Source organism: Dreissena polymorpha, chromosome 4 (genome assembly GCF_020536995.1).
Source record: "Dreissena polymorpha isolate Duluth1 chromosome 4, UMN_Dpol_1.0, whole genome shotgun sequence".
NCBI lineage: Eukaryota > Metazoa > Mollusca > Bivalvia > Myida > Dreissenidae > Dreissena > Dreissena polymorpha.
Window position 1 is genome coordinate 75,413,073 of NC_068358.1, and position 11,137 is coordinate 75,424,209.

General features: G+C 35.4%; 1 protein-coding gene across 1 annotated transcript; it reads left to right on the forward strand.

The window, feature by feature from the left end:
• Window positions 1-217: 217 nt before the first annotated feature.
• Window positions 218-10,785, forward strand: LOC127877424 (RNA-binding protein Ro60-like). Its single transcript, XM_052423294.1, has 4 exons — window positions 218-410; window positions 4,757-4,935; window positions 5,549-6,335; window positions 6,829-10,785. The coding sequence occupies exons 1-4, from the start codon at window positions 285-287 to the stop codon at window positions 7,480-7,482; spliced, it is 1,746 nt and encodes a 581-aa protein (XP_052279254.1). The 5' UTR covers window positions 218-284; the 3' UTR covers window positions 7,483-10,785.
• The last annotated feature ends 352 nt before the right edge of the window (window positions 10,786-11,137 follow it).

An 11,137-nucleotide genomic window follows, 5' to 3' on the forward strand; every position in this document is an offset into this window, starting at 1 on the left:
CTATCTTTTTTAAGAAGACGTTTTGTCGGAAGATTCTTATTAATTTAGTATGTGTATGCATTATAATAAACAACGGGTAACTAAAAAACAAATAAATAAATAAAAAAAAACATTGTCATTAACATCGAGCGCTTATGATCAATACCGGTGAAACCGTACAGGGATCCCAAATAAATGTGTGATACGAATTAAGTTTAGACATGGAAAACCAGGCTGTACCTATTTATAGTAACATGGGAACATACTAAGTTACCTTAAAAGCAACGAAAGTGTACGCACATAAAATGGGCCTACTGCAGTCGAGAACGATCTCTTCCATAACTATATTGCATATATCAGCAAAGGGAATTTTACTTGACGATGACGATGATGAAAATGGTTTTGCTGGTGTTATTTCAGATACAAACGAGGTGAGATGCTTTGTATGTTCGTAGACTCGCCCATCGTTGGCTCGTACTAATTTATCCTATGACGTTTGTTTACCTAACGACCAAACGTATTTCATCTTCTCTCGATTACTTCAGAACAAACTGAATTATGTTTTGACATTTTTAATTATGATATTAGGGTTTTAACAAAATCAGTTCAATGTATTGACAATAAGTTGTGTCTTCTCAGCTCTTCTATTTCAGCTCTTCCTGGTAGGCGGAAGATGTCTGGATTGAAAAAAAAACCCACACGAAATGTATAATTTGGTCTGTATGCAATCAGTTCGTAGTCAACCTACCGGTCATCATAAAATTAAAGATGATACGTTGTATCAACGATCAGACAGGCAGAGAAACACTTAACCGATTTGAAATTAGTTGAGTCTTGACATTTTTTCCACAAGGCTATAAACCACTAATTATATTTCTAGATCTACACAACTACATACTTTGCTACGACCCAGTAATATAATGTACCACTTATACTACCTATTGTGGAAATTTCGACGGTAAATTATGAAAAAGACAATTAGTTCTAAGATCGAAACTCGTCCAACTTCATTATTCATGTTCGTATTATTAAGCATGCATCATATTTTATTATTGTTCATTTTTTATTATGCATTAATGGCACACATAAATGGCCCATTTCTATGTAGCGGGGCATTTCACTCGCAAATATTTTTGGAAAAAATACTTTAATTTCTTTTCTTCTGAGATAATCAGAATAGTTTTTCCATGTTTTAATTAAGACCACTTTTGAAACTAAAAAACGTTTAATAATGTCGTAACTTTCTTTTTTTACGCGTTAATCCGTAACAATTATTTATGAATTCTTTTCTTGATTGTTAACAGATTATAAGCATCGTATATCAGTAGAAAGACTGCTGATTCTTCTGCATATTTTAGAACTGTGTATCAATTATTTGTTATCTTTAAAAAAAGTTGAGATTTTGAAAATTAAAAATTCAGCTTAAACCGACCTCATGATTAAATGGTCGACGGTTTAGACAAAATTATAAATTCAACAATACTTTGCCAAACTGATGATAATTTGTTTAAAATTAACGGAAATAATGAAAACATATAAAAACGATATATATATTATAGGAAATTGTAAAGAAATTAAAGGAAATAGTAAAGAAAATAATGTAACGAAATTTTACCGGGGAATTACCACTTGTATTTTAACGTACACAAATAATTGTGTGTGTCTATTTCTTCCGCAGTTTGTGAGCGTGAACTGGAAACACCCTGTCGGTTGATTGGTTGTTTTGGTAGTGGGTTGGTTTGTCATACTGAAGATATGATATTGAACAAGTCTCTCAAAATTTTGCGTATCAACATGAAACTTCATGGAATTATTTAAATACTATGAAGAATTGCTTGGCATTATATTTTTAGTGCATGGCGATCTTTTTGTTGCAGACTAATGTGCTCTTGGACTTGGGCAACTGTTGGATATTTTACACCAAGAACATGTGTAAATTGTGTTGCATATTACTCTCTTAGTTTTCTGTTAATCAAAACGAAACTTTGAAAGATACGTAGCTTTTCACGTATGTTGCGATATTCTTTGCAGAATTCCTATGCTCCTAACCCAAGCAGAATGGGTTCTCAGTATTTTTTATAAAGAAATTACAATTGCAAAGTCGCAAAAATCGATTGTTATTTAAATATTCAAGTCTATAGTTTATGTTATTCCTGGTGATATTATGATATTTAGCAATATTCATGGAAACAACGTCACATGCAACGTCATCATGTACTTGATAGATTCTATACGAGTTAAAATAAATTTGCGAAAAACCTACTGCATAAACGCTCACCGAGAGTATTTAAGATTGAACATCTTGACATTATTTTTTATTATTTTGTTCGACATCGTCAATAAATGCTATTTCTATGTCAAATAAATTCATACCTACAACAACTAACACATTTCACACGTAAGAATACCGATACAATTGCAACATACTGAATTATATCCAGTGCCCCAGATAAGCTGCGTATCTGCGTCTTTCACCCTATTAAAATGTTTAAAAACGCAAAGAAATACAATATCATGCGTATTGAAAACGCACCCGATTTGCCTTTTACGCACATTCGTCTTATTTGATGCGTACGATACAATAGCTTTGATCGAAAAAACTTTGCTCATTTTCGGTATTTTTTGTGATTATTTTCGTTACGCGGCGACGCTTTTATTCAGCAAGCGCCTGGATGACGGGGCAATAAAACAGTCAAAGCTATTCAAACGCTCTGCGGACTAGATTTCATAGTTAAATAAAGCGGCTGACAAAATTATTTACGACGACATACATGCGTTTTCAATCTGACTTAATCCGTCGTTCATTGTGCAAATATTTGTAAAGTGTCTGTACTTTCAGTTTCTAATACGATGCGTAATAAAAATGTCTAAGAGAAAGACGTCCGCAATTGTTGCGCCAAAATATGTGTCGATCGCTAACTTTATCGAACCAAGAAAGCAAGAGTCAATAAGTGCCGAATCATTTGTGTTATCGATTTTTTTTAAGTTTAAAGTTTATATTATTGACAGTTTTAAGGATTAAAGATGTTATGAAACATCAGTTTATTAAAGTTAATTATATTAGTTTACAGTTTTATTGAATCAATACAATTGTGTGCAGCTTCAACAGAAGTAAAGCAGCAATGGTTTTACTGTATGCATCTTATAACTCATTTCACCCTATTCCAAGAATGAAATCACCCTATTTTTCAAAATCAGTGGGTGAAAACCCTATTACCGAAATAATTATCTGGGGCACTGATTATATCTATAACAAATTGTATAAAAAAAGTCTAACAAAACTTTTAACGTTAAAGAAACATTACGTTAGCGACATTTTTGCGTAACGTTTTGGTATCAGTACGAGTGGAATAATGTAGAATTTAATAAAACCACTTCTCAAATCGTCATGAACCTTAAAGGGGCCTTTTCACAGATTTTTGCATGTTTTGAAGTTTGTCATTAAATGCTTTATATTGATTAATGTAAACTTTGGATCAAAAAAGCTCCAGTAAAACATCAAGAATAAAATTAAAAAAAGAAAAAAAAGTAGCCCGCAGCAGGGCTCGAACCAGTGACCCTCGGAGTCCTAAAGTAAAAACCAATTAAACCGCTCGGCCATCCTGTCAAACATGTATGAGTGACATATTTTATTGTTTATATAAGCAATCTTTGTAGTTTCACAAAATTAAACGACAACAACAGAACTCTCCAAATTATTCAATCGTTTCGCGGTGCAACGCCTTATAATTTGCAGGTTTTTAAATCGTCAAAAGATGCATATAATGGCTATATTAGACCATGGTAAATGTTCAGTATAACTGTTTTCTCACTAATATCATAACTAAAACGAAAACTTGCGAATATAAAACAACTTTTTTCAATTTTGTCAATTTACCAAAACGTGAAAAGATCCCTTTAAACTAATAAATTGTAATAACATTGTAATGGATTCAAACAGCCTGCGTTTACTTCCAAATAGCTTTCAACTTTTACGACCTCGACGATATTTATTTTATTTCTAATGGTTGTATTAAATTTATCAGAGTCTTTATCCGTTTCTTACGTTATATATTACGTTATATAGAAAACACATTTATGTATTGATTTATATAATACTAGGTTAGTGTTGAAGACATTTAAGTTTATTAAGTTTATTTAGCGATGCTTAGTTAACCTAAACCATTTATTAGCCTTGGCAAATGAACATATCTTGAATACATACCTGTTATTCTATTCGTCCGATCATGAAAAATACGTCATTTTCGTGCCAACAAAATAGAATGAGTGATGTGGCCAGAAAAAATGATATTAAACATAAAATGTAAACAAACCATATTGGTTTTGCGAAAATAATATAAAATACAGTACATAGTACAGTACAAGTACTTTATAATTATATCATGCTCAAACAGAAACTCGCTGATTTTTTTCACTAGCAACATTCACATATTTTTAAAGTACCCAATTAACAACGCAAAAAGACGTCACAATCCTGAACGCATATTTATTGTATACTGTTCTCGTTTTCATTGAAAAATAGCTGTCAGATAATTGTATAGAATCGTGATAGTGTTCGTGTTATCTTTGTTTATCCGCCAATAAGCATGCGCATGTTTGTCGTTGAATGTTCTGATTCTGTTTCTGATTCGTGCCTGTTATATCAATCGAATCACTACACTCGTGTATTTATTACGCATACAGAAATCACATTTGTCGCTCCTTGGCCGAATAAACAAGTCTAAACAATACATAGATACAAAGAACAGTATGCACATATTCTGTCTATGTACATCAGATCCCGCAGTCCCAGAAAATCAAACCGACGCAGACGAAGAATCGCACGGGCGCGTACGTATGGCGCGTGAACGACCTGAACAAGCTGACGAGGTTCATATTCCTCGGCTCAGACAACTCCTTCTGCTACAAGGCGACCAACATCGAGCCCAAGAGAGAGGACGCACAATGCATTGACCGGTATGGGGAAGAGAGCGTTTTCTAGCCTTTTTGAAAGAAAAGAAACGTATGATATTTGCGTATGTTATGGGACATCTCTGAGAAATGTGAGAATTTTGTGAAACGTATTTCTGAGCTCTTTTGGTCAAACGAGCATGTTTTTATTTCGTTTTTTTTTGCCGTCCACGATATTACTTTCAGCCCCAAACCAAAAACTACATTAAGTTGATTAAACGCACCCTTTTCTTTCTGAAATATAATCAATTGTAATAAATGTAATGTATATTTGATATTCCCTATAACGAGTTTGTGCAGCTAACTTTATTCATTTAGCGTTGGTAGAAAATCATGTAAAACTAAAACTCGTTGAATCAGTGATCGCGTAGGCATAACCACGCCAGGCTATATAGTTAGTGGTTAGTTTAGTTTCATACTTCTTGTTAATTGTAGTTGGAAACTATATTAATGCTATACGTTTTTAAATATTTTGTATTTATTATTCATCTTATATGCTCTAATTTGTATATCCAATCGATATTGGTGTTTTGTTGCTTTTTTGCTTCATTATGAATACCAAACATAGTCTTAGCGCATTCTTGATCAAATCAAAACACCTCAGGCGTTTTTCTCGCAGGTTGATAGCTGACGGCCGTGGTGAGGAGGTAGTGAAACTGATACTGAGCATAAGTCTTGAAGGCAGGGCGGCGAGACAGAACCCAACAATCTTCGCCCTGGCCCTCTGCGCCCGCTCCAATGACGCGAAAACAAAGAAGGCGGCCTACGAAGCGTTCCACAAAATCTGCCGCATCCCGACACATCTGTTTATGTTCGTCCGATACTGCGAGCAGGAGTCGAATGGCACCGGGTGGGGACGCGCTCACCGCAACAACATCATCAAGTGGTACGTTAACAAGTGCCAGAATCCAGTCGGCTTGTGCAGACTTGTTACCAAGTACCGACATCGCGAGGGTTTCACGCACTGCGACGTGCTTCGGCTTGCGCATCCAAAGCCTAAAGACAATGTCACGGTTGTAGTTTACAAGTATCTGACAAAGGGTTACAAGAAGTTGGAGAAATATCTGGCAGAGAATCCAGGCGTCAAGGATGATGAAAATGCGTCAAAGATGTTGGAATACTTAACAGCTGTGGAAAGGGCGAAAACGTGCACTGATGAAGACGATATCATTGAGTTTATTGAAAAGTTCGGTCTTGAAAGAGAACATATGCCGACACAGTTGTTGAACTCGTCCAAGGTTTGGGAAGCTCTTATCAAGAACCTTAAAATGGAGGCCACTATCCGGAACCTGGGAAAGATTACCTCCCTTGGTCTTTGCCAGCCCAAGTCGTGGGTGGAGCGAGCGCTTGTAGAGCGCCTGGCTGACGAGGAGCTACTGAAAAAGTCGCGAACACACCCGTTTAAGGTATTTGATTTATTAAATATATTATTACATATATTATATGTTATTACAAACACTTCCCTCGGGCATTTGACTGAATATGTAACTTATTACAGAAGGAAAGATGTATGGTACTTCGTATTTTCATCTTATTCTTCATTAATGTGATAACAAGTGTTTTGTTGTTTTGGAATGCGGTCTCACGATTACTTAGACAGAGCATAATTGATTTAATTGAATGTATGTGTGTATTCGTATTAAATGTTGAATGTTTGAAAATAAAAATGGAGCACTAAGACAGAAGTAACGACTCCACATACGAATTTGAATAGTACGGTTTCGACAAAACTCATCCCCGTATTCTGTTGTAATTTAAATACCCTACGAAGAGAAACGAAGAAATGAAAGATTTAGCGTGCTCTACATGTTGTTCATAATCATTTAGACAAAATCCATCGAATATTTGTAATAAAGGCAATATGCACCAGTAACTGTAAATCCTTTGAATTTGTTACAGGTGTTGTTGGCCCTGAATACGTACAAGGCAGGAAAAGGGGACAAAGGTCACCTCACCTGGATCCCCAATGACGCTGTATTGAAAGCCCTGGACGATGCATACTACACGTGCTTCAAGGCGGTGGAACCAACCGGAAAGAGATTCCTCCTCGCCATCGACGTCAGCGGCTCCATGGACGCTCCATGCGTCGGAAGCACGACGATCACTTGCAAACTCGCGGCAGCTGCAATGATGATGGTTACCATGAGAACAGAAGAACATTGCGACATCGTCGCGTTCTCGCACAGACTAGTTCCCGTGGACATTAAGAAAACGGATACGCTGCCAGAAGTCCTAAAGAAGACCGAAGCACTTCCGTTCGGAGGCACGGACTGCGCACTTCCGATGATTCACGCACAGGAACAGAAGAAAGAGTACGACGTTTTTATCGTGTACACAGACAGTGAAACATGGTTTGGCAAGATTCATCCGTCACGCGCCCTGCAGGAATACCGGAAACAGATGAACAACCCGGAGGCAAAGCTTATCGTGGTCGGCATGGCGTCCAATGGGTTCTCCATCGCTGATCCGGAAGACTTTGGCATGTTGGACATAGTCGGGTTCGATTCGGGAGCAACACAGACAATCGCTAAGTTTGTTTTGGGGGAATTATAGACTAATTGTACAAGATCGAGACACTGGTAAAAAACATAAAAACATGTTGAGAAATTTAATTTTTCCATTCTATTTACTTTTTAAAATAATTTATTGTGTTGTCAATTGACCAGTTTCGATTTTATTGAAAACTAAAACCAATTCATAACGTCCAACTTATTTTCTGCGCTCCTAAACTCTTGCGACCGCGTTTATGCGATGTAAATGCACTAAGAATCATTTTCACTCATTTATATAATGTGATTGAAAATAACTAAGTGTTGACGACACGCACGTTTTTGTGTGGTATAAAGTTGTTACTAGATGCATATTTCGTGGGATGGGTGAGTGTTTGGTCCGTGGGCATATGACATAGATGTTTGTTTAATTGATGGCCCGTGAACAGAGTACAAGCAGCTTATTTCACGGCGTTCTTCCGTGCGCGCGCTTGTGCGTTCACCCTATATTCGGATCCAGCATGGATGGATTTTTAAAGCACGTGGCTAAAGTTTCATGTACATAATTTGTCAACTTTGTTTACATGAAGTATCATTCATTCATTTATAATATCCGCTTCATTCAATGAACACACAGCCTTTATTGCATCTCACGCGCTCTCATTCTGTACGTAATTGTTGTTGTGTTACTATTGTATTTTTATGATCGGCGATATTGTGATAAGGACGTAAATATTTGTATGTTTTGATGATAAACGAAAAAAGCAAGAACTTAACAAATATAATTAATATTTACCAGTTGTATCCTAGACCAGAAATTTAAATAGTGTTACGTAGAACTATTTAGATCGTTTAATTAAATTAACATAATTTATTAAATGATTACCATGGACAGTTCACTTTCTTATGCGTAGCAGGTAACAGTATTTCCTACTTCCAATTTATAATTTGCCATATACATAAGTCATTGCACTGTGGCATGCTTCTGCTCTGTTACAATCGTAGTGTCTCGTCATGCAGCTTATATTCGAATTATACCCTGGGTGAAATCATTTTTTGCATAATAGTTAATTGGGAAAAAGGGAATATCGTTTAATTACAGTATTTGATAACGCGGTTTTTATGACATACGATGTCACAAACAATACTAAGAATACTAAGAATTCGAATACGTGTTTTGAAATTTTTAGGCTTTAAAAAGATTTTCAGATGATGCCACGCAATGACGAAATGCTGATATGATTATTATAACGGGAGTGTAAAGAGCATTTTGAAATAATTATGTTGTTAGGAATGCAATGTTTTTTTTTGCAAATATTTATACGCTGTGGAGTGTAGGATTTAATTTCTATCCATCTTCCATGACCGTGGATGGTGTAGGCCGCTAAGAGGGCACAATACACGCGAGTTGCAAAGATTCACAAATGTCTAGAATCGATTACGATTTCATAACAATTTTGAGATTGAATATTCTTGTTCGATTGCATTTTCTGTTTAGATGAAGGTTCCTTAAAAATGCCATAATAAGTTAAGCAGAATCTACGCAAAACATTATTTTTATCAAATGAACAAAACAACCCGCTAAAGGATGGTTTAGCATCAAAATTCACGTGGCAATTTACAATTGATTGGATACACGCTATATGGTGATTTAGTATCACAATTCACATTACAATTTACGCACAGGCTAATCAGTGACGACACTTTCCGCTCTTATGGAATTTCCCGTTTTAAGGAAGTCACTTGTAATAAAAACTTCAGTTTGGGCGGAAAGTGTAAATCTAGGACAACGTTTTACGCCTTTGCATTAAGCCTAGTTTTCACAGAACGAAGCTCATTGCTTCTTTGTTTCAAAATAGGCCCTTGATAAGCATACTTATTGTTTGAAACGTATTTGGGAAAAATATATAAATGAATTCAGATGGCTTAATTGTCTTTTTTATTGAATTTATATCGCATATTCTAGTTTATTTCTGTATAAGCTTCCGTCGTCTGGAATTTGTAGTCAGCAATGTATTAAAACAACTTTTTGTGACACACATTATTTGATTCGCTAAAACGTAAGAACCACAAAAACTTGCATACAGTGAGTAACTTTCATCAGATGATTTTATTATAATTGTATCGCTCCTGAGCGCAGTGTGTCATGGCGAGCTTTGTGATCTCCGTTCGCCCGTCGTACGGTGCGTACGGTGCGTCTACATCGTCAGTATTGACATTGTTAACACTCGAGTGGCCAAATGTATCGTCTAATCTTCAGTATTCTGGGTTATTTGTCCCAATAAATATCGGCTGGGTTTGAAACTGGGTCACGTGAGATCAAAATCACGACCAGTAGGTCAATTAAAAAACTTGTTTACACTTGCACACGATTGTATAAACGCTGTTCTAAGTCGCATTTTTGTACAATCTTCCTGAAACTTGGTCAGAAAATTTCTTCTCATCGTATCTTAACCAAGTTTGGAAACGGTTGAACACTATGAGTGGGGCAGTTTTTCTTGCATGGAAATAGTGGAGGCTTGTTAACACTCTAGAAGTCACATTTAATGCAATGAAATGTGGTGAACATTTGTCATATTAGCTCGGACGAGTTTGTTACTGGTACATGTGAAGACACCAAGTCATATTAAAGAAAATGCTTGTTTTCACTCTAGAAGTCACATTTCAAGTCAGACCTTAATGAATGTTTGTCAGAACATTTGCCCTAATGATATTTTAGTCGATTTTGCAAATACAAATTAAATATGTTTGTTTCATAAAGTAACTTTATTATTATGGACTCACCTAATCAGCATAGTTTTGTTCCTTTTTGTGTGCGGTAAGCGCCGGAGGACCCATGCAACTCTTGTTTATTATCATGTTTTGTATAAATATTACGCATATAAAGTGTGCCTTTTGTTATTTTATTGTTATAACATGAACATTAACAACAATAATATTGCCATGGCGGTTGATATCTGTCGTATTGAAATAATTTTATAACCCGTCTCTTAGGTTGGCAGAGTTTTTTTTAGTAACAGTCCATTGCATGTACGCAATATACACTTATATAATCGGTATTGTTTAGTGTACACAGGGAATGTAGTTATGGAATAGAACTGTAAATGACACGCGTGGAAATGATCATATTGTAAATATATACGTGTATTTAAAGTACCTTTAGATGTTACAGCATTTCTCCTTCAAATCTAGTTTGGATTTACATTTTATCTGAATTTATTAAAGTGACTAATATGTAAACCATGGCCGTTGACGTTAATTATTTAACAAAGTAATTTTAGATAACACGTTTTTGACTCTTTACTTGATTGTTGTTCTTCTTTGGTGTGATTTATTCAAATCATAAATAATAAATAAATAAAAAAGTGTTTCTTTCATTTTTCACATTCCAGGGGAAGTGTATTATTATATTATTGTAATTAAAATATTTCGTAATTAATGATATAATTTTATTATTATGTTACTTGTATTCATGTGTAAAAAACCGCCATCAAGAATATGTGCACGCATATTTGAGAGTATATTGTATATTTTTAAACATTTTCCAAACAATTTTATCGAATCGGGCAAGTTAGCGTAGTTCGTAGAGCGCTGGATAACGATGATCGAGGGTACGGTACCCGGCCTGGATACACAACTTGTACTGGTCTGGAAAGCCGTTCTTTTAATTATTATTAATGTCATGGGTAAGCGCATTATATACCATGAGTTCGAAGAAT

Excerpts from the sequence above, each read along its gene's own strand:
- LOC127877424 (XM_052423294.1), top strand. The coding sequence starts at position 285 with ATGGGCCTACTGCAGTCGAGAACGATCTCTTCCATAACTATATTGCAT. Across the intron at positions 411-4,756 it reads TTATTTCAGATACAAACGAG|ATCCCGCAGTCCCAGAAAAT; the intron begins GTGAGATGCTTT and ends TATGTACATCAG. Across the intron at positions 4,936-5,548 it reads GACGCACAATGCATTGACCG|GTTGATAGCTGACGGCCGTG; the intron begins GTATGGGGAAGA and ends TTTTTCTCGCAG.